Source organism: Tachyglossus aculeatus, chromosome 4, assembly GCF_015852505.1.
Source record: "Tachyglossus aculeatus isolate mTacAcu1 chromosome 4, mTacAcu1.pri, whole genome shotgun sequence".
NCBI lineage: Eukaryota > Metazoa > Chordata > Mammalia > Monotremata > Tachyglossidae > Tachyglossus > Tachyglossus aculeatus.
In genome coordinates this window covers 115,432,762-115,448,013 of record NC_052069.1, presented here as the reverse complement: position 1 = coordinate 115,448,013, position 15,252 = coordinate 115,432,762, and the positions used below count along the sequence as shown (strand labels likewise).

The 15,252-nt window shown below is 46.4% G+C and overlaps 1 protein-coding gene and 1 non-coding gene across 2 annotated transcripts in view; one reads left to right on the top strand and one right to left on the bottom strand.

Annotated features, from left to right (window-relative positions):
- Positions 1–4,932: 4,932 nt before the first annotated feature.
- On the top strand, positions 4,933–5,070 carry LOC119927602. Its single transcript, XR_005450589.1, has one exon. It is a non-coding gene; the product is annotated as a small nucleolar RNA SNORA7 (small nucleolar RNA).
- An 8,714-nt stretch (positions 5,071–13,784) lies between these two features.
- PTGES (prostaglandin E synthase) overlaps positions 13,785–15,252 on the bottom strand; it is a 52,758-nt gene continuing 51,290 nt past the window's right edge. The window contains exon 4 of the mRNA XM_038745760.1: positions 13,785–14,395. Coding sequence (XP_038601688.1) covers positions 14,146–14,395 — 250 coding nt within the window. The 3' untranslated portion in view covers positions 13,785–14,145. The remainder of the gene's footprint in view (positions 14,396–15,252) is intronic.

Sequence of the window (15,252 nt, the reverse complement as noted above, 5' to 3'; positions counted from 1 at the left end):
ATACATATTATTCCCTTCTAGACCGTGAGCCCGTTGTTGGGTAGGGACCATCTCTATATGTTGCCAACTTGTACTTTCCAAGCGCTTAGTACAGTGCTCTGCACACAGTAAGCACTCAATAAATACGATTGAATGGATGAATGAATAAATACAATTGAATGAATGAATGAATTATGATTGTTGTTTTATGGTATTTGTTAATCAATCAATCGTATTTATTGAGCACTTACTGTGTGCAGAGCACTGTACTAAGCACTTGGGAAGTACAAGTTGGCAACATATAGAGACGGTCCCTACCCAACAGTGGGCTCACAGTCTAGAAGGGGAAGACAGAGAACAAAACCAAACATATTAACAAAATAAAATAATTAGAATAGATATGCACAAGTAAAATAAATAAATAAATAGAGTAATAAATAAATAAATAAATAAATAAATAAATAGAGTAATAGTGTTAAGCACTTAGTGCCGTGCACTGCATACTAAGAGTTGGGGTAGAAACAAGCTAATCAGGTTGGACACAATCCCTGTTCCCCATGGACTCACAGTCTTAATCCCCATTTTACAGATAAGATAACTGAGGCACAGAGATGTGAAGTGACTTGCCCAAGGTCGCACAGCAGACAAGTGGCAGAGCTGGGATTAAAACCTGGATCCTTCTAACTCCCAGGCTCATGATCTAACCACTAGGCAATGCTGCTTCCAGACCAATCTCATCTATGGCTAATTTCACAATATGAGGAGGGAGCTGTGGGGAAGGTTTCCTTCCCCCTTAATTCTTCTCAATCAATCGATCAGTGCTATTTAATAATAATAATAATGATGATGATGGCATTTGTAAAGCGCTTACTCTGTGCGGAGCACTGTTCTAAGCACTGGGGGGATACAAGGTGATCAGGTTGTCCCACATGGGGCTCACAGTCTTCATCCCCATTTTAATAATAATAATAATAATGACATTTATTAAGCACTTACTATGTGCAAAGCACTGTTCTAAGCGCTGGGGAGGTTACAAGGTAATCAGGTTGTCCCACAGGGGGCTCATAGTCTTAATCCCCATTTTACAGATGAGGTCACTGAGGCCCAGAGAAGTTAAGTGATTTGCCCAAAGTCACACAGCTGACAAGTGGCGGAGTCGGGATTAGAACCCATGACCTCTGGCTCCCAAGCCCAGGCCCTTTCCACTGAGCAACGCTGCTTCTGTTCGAGAACTTATCGTGTGCAGAGCGCACCGTACTGGGAGTTTGGATAGAACACGTGTCTGGGAGACAGTGGACCTGGGTTCTAATCCCAGCTCGGTAGAATTGGTAGACACGATCCCTGCTCACCTGGGGGAGAGAGACATTCATTCATTCATTCGATCATATTTATTGGGCGCTTCCTGTGTGCAGAGCACTGGACTAAACGCTTGGGAAGTCCAAGTTGGCAACATGTAGAGACGGTCCCTACCCAACAGTGGGTTCACAGTCGAGAAGGGGGAGACATTAGAATAAACAACTAATAGGGGACATGGGAGATCATAAGAATATGTACATAAGCGCTGTGGGGCTTGGGGTAGGGAGGATATCAAATGCTTAAGGAGACTACAGATCCAAATGCATAGGTACCACAGAAGGGAGGGTAAATGGGGAAATAAGGACTTAGGGAAGCCCTCTTGGAGGAGATGTAACCTTAATAATAATAATAATAATTACATTTAATAAGCTCTTACTATGTGCAAAGCAGTGTTCTAAGCGCTGGGGAGGTTAGAGAGGGAGCTCAGAGTCTTCATCCCCATTTTACAGATGAGGTCACTGAGGCCCAGAGAAGTGAAGTGACTTGCCCAAAGTCACACAGCTGACAATTGGTGGAGCCGGAACTTGAACCCATGACCTCTGACTCCAAAGCCCAGGCTCTTTCCACTGAGTCACGCTGCTTCTCTAATAATAATGGCGTTTATTAAGCACTTACTATGTGCAAAGCACTGTTCTAAGCGCTGGGGAGGTTACAAGGTGATCAGGTTGTCCCACGGGGGGCTCACAGTTTTCATCCCCATTTTACAGATGAGGTCACTGAGGCCCAGAGAAGTGAAGTGACTTGCCCAAAATCACACAGCTGACAAGTGGCAGAGTCGGGACTTAAACCCATGACCTCCGACTTCAAAGCCCGGGCTCTTTCCACTGAGTCACGCTGCTTCTCTAATAATAATGGCATTTATTAAGCACTCACTACATGCAAAGCACTGTTCTAAGCTCTAGGGGGAGGTTACCAGGTGATCGGGTTGTCCCTCGTGGGGTTCACAGTCTTAATCCCCATTTTACAGATGAGGTAACTGAGGCCCAGAGAAGTTAATAAGGCTTTGAAGGTGGGGAGAATGGTGGTCTGTCACATATGAAGGGGAAGGGAGTACCAGGCCAGAAGAAGAACATGGGCAGAGGGCAAGACTGACATCATCATCATCATCAATCGTATTTATTGAGCACTTACTATGTGCAGAGCACTGTACTAAGCGCTTGGGAAGGACAAATTGGCAACACATAGAGACAGTCCCTACCCAACAGTGGGCTCACAGTGTAAAAGGGGGAGACAGAGAACAAAACCAAACATACCAACAAAATAAAATAAATAGGATAGATATGTACAAGTAAAATAAATAAATAAATAAATAGAGTAATAAATATGTACAACCACAAGATCTGTCTTTCCCAAGCATTTAGGACGGTGTTCTGCAAACAGTAAGCACTCAGTAAATATGATTGATTGATTGAGAGGAGTGAATATAGCATTTTGGGTTACAGTAGGAGATCAGAGAAGTAAGGGAGGGGAAACAGCAGGGCCTACTGGAAAGAGCACAGGACCTGGGTTCTAATCAGAGGATCTGGGTTCTAATCCTTGCTCTGCTCTCATGTCTGGTGTGTGTCCTTGGGCAAGTCACTTCACTTCTCTGTGCCTCAGGTACCCTATCTGTGAGATGCGAAGAGAAGCAGCGTGGCTCAGTGGAAAGAGCCCGGGCTTGGGAGTCAGAGGTCATGGGTTCGAATCCCCGCTCCGCCACTTGTCAGCTGGGTGACTTTGGGCAACTCACTTCACTTCTCTGGATCTCAGTTCCCTCATCTGTAAAGTGGGGATGAAGACTATGAGCCCCACGTGGGACAACCTGATCACCATGTTATCCCCCCAGCGCTTCGAACAGTGCTTGGCACATAGTAAGCGCTTTACAAATGCCAGTATTATTATTATTTTATTTATTATGAGGATGAATTTCTATTCTCTCCTACTTAGGCTGTGAGCCCCATTTGGGACAAGGACTGTGTCCAACCTGATTAACGTCTAATCTACCCCAGCACTTAGAACAGTGCATGGCACATAGTAAGCACGCAACAAGTACCAAAATTATTTGGAGGGAGAGAGCTGATTGAGTAGCTTAATACCAATGATAAGGAGTTTCTGTTTGATGCCGAGCCGGAGGGGCAGCCTCTGGAAGATTCTGAGGGGTCAGGAGATGCGGACTGAATGCTTTTTTTAGAAAAATGATCAGGGCAACAGAGGAAAGTCCCCACCCCAAAATCAATCCCACCTCCTGTGTTAATTCTTGTTCTTTCTTTCTGTCCCTCTTTTTCTCACTTTCCCTCAACTATCAAAGCTTTGTGCCAGCTCGACACCAACACTAGGATGCAGTTGCTAATCTGAGCTTCTTGGAAGTGAGTTCATTTCCCCTCTGGATTATTTTAATTTACATCCGTACTGAGTTACTATCCCAGGCCAGCCGTCCTCTTGGACAACATGCTGGGAAAGCATCAAGTCCCAGGACTAGCTGGGGACTGCCTGAAGTGGAAAGGAGATCACAGACAGATGGAGGGCCGGAGTTATTGCAGGGTAGAAGTGGACCTTTTTCAGATATTAATAATAATTATTATTATTATGGTATTTGTTAACCGCTTACTATGTACCAGGCAATGTACTAAGTGCTGGAGTGGTTACAAGCAAATCGGTTTGGACACAGTCCCTGTCTCACATAGGGCTCACAGTCTCAATCCCCATTTTATAGATGAGGTAACTGAGGCACAGAGAAGGGAAGTGACTTCACCAAGGTCACACAGTGAACAAGTGGTGGAGCTGGGATAAGAACCCATGACCTTCTGAGTCCCAAGCCCGTGTTCTACCCACTAGGCCGTGCTGCTTCACGCTGATCCACCCTCTCCGCCTCTTTGTCCTCACCAAGACCTGGCTGTCTCCGGGAGATTCTGCCTCTCTATAGCGAGGTGGGGGAGAGTTCGAATTCCGGCTCCGTCTCTTGTCTGCTGTGTGGCCTTGGGCAAGTCATTTCACTTGAGAAGAGAAGAGACGCAGCGTGGCTCAGAGGAAAGAGCATGGGCTTGGGAGTCAGAAGTCATAGTTTCTAATCCCTGCCCTGCCGCTTATCTGCTGTGTGACTTTGGGCAAGTCACTTAACTTCTCTGTGCCTCATTTCCCTCATCTGTAAAATGAGGATTAAGTCTGTGAGCCCCATGTGGGACAACCTGATCACTTTGTATCTTTTAGACTGTGAGCCCACTGTTGGGTAGGGACTGTCTCTATATGTTGCCAACTTGTACTTCCCAAGCGCTTAGTACAGTGCTCTGCACACAGTAAGCACTCAATAAATACGATTGATGATGATGATGATGATGATGTATCCTCCCCAGTGCTTAGAACAGTGCTTTGCACATAGTAAGCGCTTAACTAATGCCATCATTATTATTATTATTCACTTCTCTGTGCCTCAGTTCCCTCCTCTGTAAAATGGGGATTGAGACTGTGAGCCCCTTGTGGAACAGGGATTTTGTCCAACCCAATTTGCTTGTACCCACCCCAGTGTTTAGTACGGTGCTTGGCACATAGCAAGTGCTTAACAAATACCATAGTTATTATGTAATTATTAAGTGATTAGTACAGTCATCTGACTCTCCCAAACCCCTCTCAGGGTCGCACCTGGAGAGTTTCCAGGACTCTACCAGTCTCGACTACAGGAGGGAAAGTCAAGCAGAGGCCTACCCATTTCATTCCTAGCTTGGCCAGTGGCTAGCGAGTGGAAGGCAATCTGCTACAAGTTAAAACTCACCTGTGTCGGGCCGCGGCGGAATGGGAGAGAGTCGAGAGTGGAGACTCAGGTTCACTGCATGGAAGAAGGCAATGATAAACCACCTCCGGATTTTTACCAATAAAAGTCTGTGGATACACTATCAGAACAATCGCAGATGGAGGTGGGGTGTTCATGGCGTCGCTATGGGTCGGAGACGACTTGACAGCATAAGACGAGACGGGACAATGATCCGCACCGAGTAACCGCTCGATAAATATGATTAAGATGCCTGCACTGTGCTGAGGCTCGCTATCACCTGCCGAAACCAGGGATTTCCCAACCCGGATCGAATGGAAGTAGAAGTCCAACAGTGGAGGGACAGACGGCCCCGTCTATTGCGAACCATCTTTAAAATGTACAAATACCTGAGTCTGGGCAAGTTTCATGTGCGGGCCTGGTTCCGGGAGCAACAGCTGTCTCCTCCGCAGAAGAGGGCTGCGGAACTGGAGAAGCCGAGTGGTAGAGAGGCTCACTGATCAATCGATCAGATTTGTTGAGTGCTTACTGTGTGAAGAGCACTGTGATAAGTGATTGAGAGAGTACGATGTAACAGACTTGGCAGACATTAATCCTGAGACGTCCTGGGACATTAGAGAGCAGTCACATCTCCTAAATGCTGATTTTTTTTTTTTAGTGGTATCTGTTGGGTACTACTTCTGTCAATCACCGTGCCCCTTCCTACCTCACTTTGCCATTCTCCTGCTTCAACCCAGCTCGTATACTTCTCTCCTCTGATGCCAACCTTCTCACTGTACCTCAAGCTCATCTTTCTCGCCGCCGACCTCTCGCCCACGTCTTGCCTCTGGCCTGCAACGCCCTCCCTCTTCATATCCCACAGACAATTACTCCCTCCACTTTCGGAGCCTTACTGAAGGCACGTCTCCTCCAAGAGGACTTCCCTGACTAAGCCCTCATTTCATCCTCTCCCACTCCCTCCTTCAGCATCTCCGTGATTTGGTTCCTTTGTTCACCCCACCTGCCAGCCCCACAACATTTTTGGACATATCCACAATTTATTCATTTATATTAATGCCTGTCTCCCACCTTCTGAATGGAGGCTCCCTGTGGGCAGGGACCGTGTCTTCCAACTCTGTTATAGTGTTACATTGTATTCCCCTAAGCACTTAGTACAGTGCTCTGTACACAGTAAGCACTCAATCAACGCGATTGATAGATTTATTGATTACTATGTGCCAGGCACTCTACTCGCTACCTCCCTAAAGATAAAGAAGAACATCCAGCGAGAGAGGAAGTTAACCAAACTTTTATGTAGTATCCTCCCTCCACAAAGTCTTTTCATATCGGGAGAGACCTCCCCCAGGGTTGGCTGGTTCAATCATTAGGCACCTAGACAATATCCTCCCTCCACAAAGTCTTTTCATATCAGGAGAGACTTCCCCCAGGGTTGGCTGGTTCAATCATTAGGCACCTAGACAACCGGGTTTGGATGTCCAGGAGGACCACAAGACAACATTCCCTCTGGCCCTAAAAGGAGAAGACTTCCCAGGGATCAATCAGTGGTATTTATTGAGTGCTGACTGTGTGCAGAGCCCTGTACTAAGCGTTTGGGAGAGTACAATATAACGCAGTGGGTAGACACGCTTCCTGCCCACGAGTGTAGAGGAATGGGGTAAACGGATGGTTCACAGAATGAAAGTTCCAGGGTTGGAGAGTGGGATTTAATTAGGGGAGGTGGGCAGTGTGGAGAGTATCGGTCTGGCACGGGACTGGTAATATTTTTGGGATGCTGAGCCCAATCCCCCTCCTCCCTTCCCCACCCCTGCCACCCGGAGAGCAGCAGCTTTTAGGCCCCAGTTGTTCCCTGCAGTGACTGTTACCAGCGATTAGAACCTTGGTGTTAAATTGGGAGGTGATAATCATCATCATCATCATCATCATAAAAGCATTTGTTAAGTGCTTAGTAGGTACCAAGCACTGTTCTAAGCACTGGGTTAGATAAAAGCTGATTAGGTCAGATACAGTCCCTGTCCCACAAGGGGTTCACAGTCTTAATCCCCATTTTACAGATGAGGAAACTGAGGCACTGAAAAGTGAAGTGACTTGCTCAAGGTCACACAGCAGATAGGTGGCAAGGCTGGAATTAGAACCCAAGTCAGAAGGACTTGGAAGTCAGGCCTGTGCTTTACCCATTAGGTCATACTGCTTTTATTATTATTATTGTTATTATTATCTCAAATCAATCGATCGTATTAATTGAGCACTTATTGCATATACAACACTAAACTAAACAGAGATGGTACATAAATTCCTGGCTTACAACAACCTTACAGTCTAGAAGAGGAGACTTTTAGACTGTGAGCCCACTGTTGGGTAGGGACTGTCTCTATATGTTGCCAACTTGTACTTCCCAAGCGCTTAGTACAGGGCTCTGCACACAGTAAGCGCTCAATAAATACGACTGATGATTGATGATGATGATGATGAGACAGACTTTAATATAAAAGAAGTTTAAATTCTGGATATGTACTTCGGTGCTATGATGCTGGGGGGTGGTGAAGATAGGGGACGAATCCAAGTCAAAGTCAGTGCAGAAAGGAGAGAAGAAGAAATAATAATAATGGCATTTGTTAAGTGCTTACTATGTGCAAAGCACTGTTCTAAGCGCTGGGGGGATATAAGGTGATCAGGTTGTCCCGCGTGGGGGCTCACAGTCATCATCCCTATTTTACAGATGAGGTAACTGAGGCTCCGAGAAGTTCAGCGACTTGCCCAAGGTCACACAGCAGACATGTGGCAGAGCCGGGATTTGAACCCATGACCCCTGACTCCAAAACCCGTGCTCTTTCCACTGAGCCATGCTGCTTCACAGAAATGAGGGCTTAGTAGAGGAAGGTCTCTTGGAGGATTGATTTTGATTTTGAGGCTTTGGTTTTGAAAGTGGGGAGGGCGATCACCTGTCAGATATGAAGAGGGAGGGATTTCCAGACCAGAGACAGGACGTGGGCGAGGGGTCGGCGCTGAGATAGAGGATATGGAGGAAGCAGCGTGGCTCAGTGAAAAGAGCCCGGGCTTTGGAGTCAGAGGTCATGGGTTGAAATCCCAGCTCCACCAACTGTCAGCTGGGTGACTTTGGGCAAGTCACTTCACTTCTCTGGGCCTCAGTTGTAAAATGGGGATTAAGACCGTGAGCCCCCCGTGGGACAACCTGATCACCTTGTAACCTCCCCAGCGCTTTGAACAGTGCTTTGCACATAGTAAGTGCTTAACAAATACCATCATCATTATTATTATTAGTGGAGCGAATATTAGTGGGGTGAAGTGTGAGAGCTGGGTCGCAGTAGGGAATCAGGGAGTTAAGGTATTTCTCAAGAGTGATCGAAAAGGTCACTGCCAAACCCTTTCTCGGGTTCTATTTTACTGAGGCTTCACCTCCATCCCACTTGAAGTTGAAGGAAATCTGAATTCTTCCCTTAGGAAGCTGCAAATACTAATGAAATATTTGGGAAATTGCTTCACCCGAGGCTCACCTCAGTTCCTCCTATGCTTACCCAGTGCACAGTAACTACACGGGGGCATCATGGTGCCATTCCCAGACAAAGAGGTGGCATCTGAAGCAGCGTGGCTCAGTGGAAAGAGCCCGGGCTTTGGAGTCAGAGGTCATGGGTTCAAACCCCGGCTCTGCCAATTGTCAGCTGGGTGACTTTGGGCAAGTCACTTCACTTCTCTGGGCCTCAGTTCCCTCATCTGAAAAATAGGGATGAAGGCTGTGAGCCCCACATAGGACAACCTGATCACCTTCTATCCCCCCAGCGCTTAGAACAGTGCTTTGCACATAGTAAGTGCTTAACAAATGCCATTATTATATTGCTATATTTTACTCTCCCGAGCACTTAGTATAGTTCCCCGCACATGGTAAGTGCTAAGTAAATATGATTGACTAGATCCGTCTGCTGTTAGCATCCGGAAGCCAAACCAATCTCCAAGAAACCGTTACCTCTTTCCATCTCTTACCGTTGGCTCGTTGAGTCTCCGCTCACTAAAGAGGAGGTATCTCACCAATGGTGCCCTGAGATGGTAGGTGGGTCTTATTCTTCCCTATTTCGCAGACAGACGCCCAGGTCATTGCGAGAGTCGAGGAGCGGGTCAGAGGATGACCTCGGTTTTCACTTTACTGCGGCCTTCTACGTGTTGGAACGGGGGAAGGAAACAGGCATCTTGTAGAATAAATATTAGATGGACAGCTAGGAATTTTGTTTCTGGCTCCATCACTGACCCATTGTATAATCTTAACCAGTTAACCTCTCTGGACCTCAGTTTCCTAATGATAATAATAAGAATAAGAAAGACAATTATAATAATGGAATGCGTTAAGCACTTACAATGTTCCAAGCGTTATACGAAGCACTAGGGAAGATGCAGAATATCCAGATCTGACAAAGTCCCTGTCCCACATGGGGTTCACAGTCCGAGTAGGAGGGAGAACAGGTATTGAATTCCCATTTTACAGATGAGGAAACGGAGGCACAGAGAAGTTAAGTGACTTGCCCAAGGTCACACAGCAGACAAGTGGTGGAGCCGGGATTAGACCCCAGGCCTTTCTGATTCCCAGGCCCATGCTCAATCCATTAGGCCATGCAGCTTTCTAGTAAAGTAGAGTCAGGAGAATATCTCCTGCTGTTCCTTACAGCATAAGGATTCTGGGAAATAACAATAATAATGGCATTTATTAAGCACTTACTATATGCAAAGCACTGTTCTATGCACTGGGGAAGTTACCAGGTGAGCAGGTTGTCCCACGTGGGGCTCACAGTCTTAATCCCCATTTTACAGATGAGGGAACTGAGGCACAGAGAAGTTAAGTGACTTGCCCAAAGTCATACAGCTGACAAGTGGCAGAGCTGGGGTTTGAACCCATGACCTCTGACTCCAAAGCCCGGGCTCTTTCCGCTGAGCCACGCTGCTTCTCACTGTAATGAAAGTGTAAAATACAACATTATACCATCATTGTTCAGCAACAGGTAAAGCAGGACAGTAGGGTCATTTGATACTCCAGGTTATTTAAGCTCTAGCCAAGGCCTGAACTTCACTGCTGATACAAGTGAGGCCATCAGAAAAGCCTGGAAATTTCATCAACATTAGCTTGGGCAGCAGTAGACACAATTAGGCAAAAGTCAATTAAGTTTCAAGGGTAAGTTTACCAAAAAATGCAGTTTAGTAGTAATTAGAAATACCTTTAATGTATATCTCAGGCAAGACAGTAAAGATGTGTCTTCTGTGCAGTCTCCGAGGTTGCACAAATCGGGTTCCCATCCTTTCTGTATTCTCGGTTTCCTGTCCCGCCCTGTCCCACCGGGAATACTGGGACCAGGACAGACAGAAGGAAAGGTTCCAAACCCTTAAAACCATTCGGTACATTTGTGACTGTTGGGCTCTGGACTGGACTTCTGGAGCGATGACAAGCCTGAAGACTGCTCCTTTTATGATAATAATGTATTGGAACTTGATTTGCTTTAGTGTTGGCCTTTTTTCCTCACATTGTTTTGTGATTTTTCTTTCCATCCTTCCCTGTGCATTCATCACCAATCCCCCTTCCTTATTCTTAGATTTCGAGCCCCCGGGAGCCAGTATCTGATTTATCATTCTTGCATTTTTCCCCAGCACTTGGTACAGTATTCTGCACACAGGAGGTGTTCAAAAAGAATTACTGAATGGCCGCTCGAAGGTGGCCATAGTGATAAGGATACTTTTTATATGCTTATTATTATTGTTATTGTTTTGGTACACATTTTCCTTAATGTAAGGCTTTCTCTGGACTTCCATCAGAGAAACAGGACTGCCCCTTCCTGTCCTGATCCTAGAAGTAATAATAGTAATAGCAATAATAATAATAACAATAACAATAACAATGATAATAATATTTGTTAAGTGCTTAGTATGTGGCAAGCACGGTTCTAACCACTGGGGTAGATACAAGGTTATCAGGTTAGATTAAGTCCCTGCCCCCCATAGGACTCACAATCTAGATAGGAGAGATGCCACTCACTTCCACCCTGGACTGATTGGGAAAGAATTCAGTACTTTTTCTCAAGATCAACCAGGCAGGGCAGTCCTGCTTAAGAGCCTGACAATATAGGAAAGTGAAGTAAAAACTAATTTCTCCAGAGAGCCAGTCACATTTAGATTTTCCAATACCATCTTCATCTCTCGTCATTCTCGGCTGTCTCTCGAAACATCTGCATGCATTCAAAATCTACCCCCTCCGCGAATGATTCCTTACCAAACCCACCTCACAATCTAAAAACGCTTGTGCCCACACTTCTTATAATAATAATAATGATGGCATTTATTAAGCGCTTACTATGTGCAAAGCACTGTTCTAAGCGCTGAAGCACTGTTCTTCTCACACTGAATGCCATTTTTAAACTTCTCTCCCTCTGATGGTGCCTTCCACTCTTTCTTTAAATATGCCCCCTTCTCCCTTCTCCTAAAAACACCTTCTCAGGTCCCATTGGACCACCCAGCTATCACCCCATCTCTCTTCTTCAATTGCTGTCCAAACGTAGGAAGCAGATTGTATAAACCCACTGACTCTTCTTTCCTCAAACTCCCTTCTTTACCCGCTACAATCCAATCTCGGTCCTCTTCACTCCACTAAGGCCACTCTGTCCAAGATCACTGTGATCTCCTTCTTTCCGAATCCAACGGACTCTACTCTGTCTTAATCCTCCTTGACCTTTCAGCTGCCTTCAACACACTGGATCGTTTTCTTTCACTGGACACCTTCTCCAGCTTTGGATTTGCCAGTGCCCCGCTTACCTCTCTGGTAAATCTTTCTGGTTCTTTCACGGACTCGTGCTTTTCCCTGTGGGTGTGGGGTGTTCATCAAAGCTCTGTTTTGGGTCTCCTTCTCTTCTCCCTTTACGTATACGCCCTTGGGGAGCTCGGGTACTCCCATGGCTTCACCTCCCACCTCTATGCAGATGACTTCCAAATCTAACTGATTTTAACTCTGGCCCCTCTCTTTCCCTGAAATCTCACATTTTTCAGGATATCTCCATGTGGATGTCCCTCTGCCACTTCAAGCTCAATATGTCTAAAACTGGACTCATCATCTTCCCTCCCAGCTCCTCTCCTCCTCGCTAACAATCCCATTATTGGTGACCAATGACCCTCCCTGTCTCGGAAGCCTGCAACCTTGACTCCTCCCTCTCTTTCAACTCCCATAATCAGTCCGTCTCCAAATCCTGTTGGATTTTTCCTTGACAACATTTCCATGATCCAAACCCTACTTCTCCATCTACATGACCATCAGGTTGGTCCAGGCATCTATCATAACCTTTTTTCACTACTGCGTCAGCATCCTCTCCAATCTCCAGGCCTCCAGCCTCTCCCTTTTTCAGGCCAGACTTCACTCTGCTGCCCGGATCATTTTCTACAATGTCACTCTGTACTCATCTCCCAACTCCTCAAATAACTCCACTGGTTACCCATTCCTCTCTGCATCAGGCATAAACTCCTGACCACTATCTTTAGGGTACTGAGCTCTCTCCGTCCTACTAATCCACTCTCAACACTCAATACACCCCAGATCACACTCTTTATTTCTCAAACTAACCTACTCACCATGCTTTGGTCTTGTCTCTCCTGCCACTGATCTCTTTCTCTCATCTTCCCCCACTACCCGAAACTCCCTCACACCTCCAGAGCGGACAGCCCACAGTTCTCCCTTCAAGGCCTTTCTGAAATCACATTTCTTCCAGGAGGCTCACCCTGATTAATTTATAATCTCCACACTTACATCTCCACTGCCTCCTCGGCATTTAAGCAACCTCCCATAGCATATTTTACATATCTTAAATGCGCTCTTAGGTACTAATTCAAATATATATATATATCCTTTTCCTATCTGTATATTAATCTTAACATCTGTCTCCCCTACTAGATTATAAACTCCTTAAGGGGAGGGATTATGTCTAGTAATTCTGTTATACACTACCATGCACTTAGTACAGTGTTCTGCACATAGTAGCAGCTTAATAAATACGATTGACTGATTGATTACTATAGTGGAGTTTGTATCCAAATGGCCACCCCAACAAAGTCCTGGCGTCTCCAGCCTCACACTGAATTCCTGGAGTTAACCTACATTTATTCCAACAGTCATTCCCTCCTGCCTGTAACCAAGCATTCTCACACTTGCAAGCTCCTGCAATCATTCAGATACACAAACACGCGTGCACATACACAGACACACGTACACACACATATGTATGCCTAAATATATGGGCATGCATATACACATGCACAAAAACATGCACACATGCATAGACACGTATGCCTAAATATATGAGCGAAGAAGCACACACGTATACATACACAAACACACATTCATTCATTCATTCATTCAATCGTATTTATTGAGTGCTTACTGTGTGCAGAGCACTGTACTAAGTGCTTGGGAAGTACAAGTCGGCAACATATAGAGATGGTCCCTACCCAGCAACAGGCTCACAGTCTAGAAGGGGGAAAGACGTGTATATCTAAATGCGTGGCTCAATGGAAAGAGCCCGGGCTTGGGAGTCAGAGGTCATGGGTTCAAATCCCACCTCTGCCGCTTGTCAGCTGTGTGACTATGGGCAAGTCACTTCACTTCTCCGGGCCTCATCTGGAAAATGGGGATGAAGCCTGTGAGCCCCCCGTGGGACAACCTGATCACCTTGTATCTTCCCCAGCGCTTAGCATAGTAAGCGCTTAACAAATGCCATCATCATTATTACTATATGGACGCACGTGCACATAGACACACTCACATGCACACACACACAGTTGTATACCTAAATAGATGGGCGTCCACGCACGCGCATACACACACACCATCAAGGTGCATCCCTAAATATATGGGAGAGCAAGCACGCTCACGCAAGCAGAGGCATCTTGCAAGTTGCTCGCCATCCAGGAGTCTTGTCAATCTGGAAATTCCTGCAGGGAGGAGTCAGTAGGGGGGCAGGTTTGGGGGGGCTGCTGGGGTGCTAGGGTCTCATTGTCCTCCGTCTTCAGAGTGCGGCCCCACGCTCGGCTGCCGATCACCAGTTCTTTATGACGGCCAGGAGGATCTGCAGAGCCATGGAGAAACAAGGGAGCTGGGCTATGCAGTAGGCCACAGAGCGGGTGGGAGCCTTCAGCTTCAGCAGGTAGGCCACCGTGTGCACCGTCCGCCCCACGAAGAAGACGAGGAAGTGTATCCGGGCTACAAAGAGGTTCGGGTGGAGGAAGGAGTAGATGGCTCCCAGAAACAGGAAGGGGAAGATGGTCTCCATATCATTCCGGTGGGCTCTGGAATGGAAATGGTACAGATCAAGAATCTGGGGCCGCGGGGGGACCCACCCTCTGCCCGTAGAGAAGCAGCGTGGCTTAGTGGAAAGAGCCCGGGCTTGGGAGTCAGAGGTCGTGGGGTCTAACCCCGGCTCCGCCACTTGTCAGCTGGGTGACTTTGGGCAAGTCACTTCACTGTGCCTCAGTTACTTATTAGAATAATAATAATAATAATGGCATTTATTAAGCGCTTACTATGTGCAAAGCACTGTTCTAAGCACTGGGGAGGTTACAAGGTGATCAGGTTGTCCCACAGGGGGCTCACAGTCTTAATCCCCATTTTCCAGATGAGGGAACTGAGGCACAGAGAAGTGAAGTGACTTGCCCAAAGTCACACAGCTGACAATTGGCGGAGCTGGGATTTGAACACATGACCTCTGACTCCAAAGCCCGGACTCTTTCCACTGAGCCACACTGCTTCTCAGTTCACAGTCTTAATTCCCATTTTACAGATGAGGTAACTGAGGCTCAGAGAAATAAGTGACTTGACCAAGGTCACACAGCAGACATGTGGCGGGGGTGGGATTAGAACCCATGAACTCTGGCTCCCAAGCCCGTGTTCTTTCCACTGAGCCATGCTGCTTCTCTATCCACTAAGGTATTTGTTAAGCGCTCACTACGTATCAAGTTTTGTTCTGACGTCTTGACACCCGTCCACTTGTTTTGTTTTGTTGTCTGTCTCCCCCTTCTAGAGTGTGAGCCCGTTGTTGGGTAGGGACCGTCTCGATATGTTGCCAACTTGTACTTCCCAAGCGCTTAGTACAGTGCTCTGCACACAGTAAGCGCTCAATAAATGCGATTGAATAAATGAATGAATC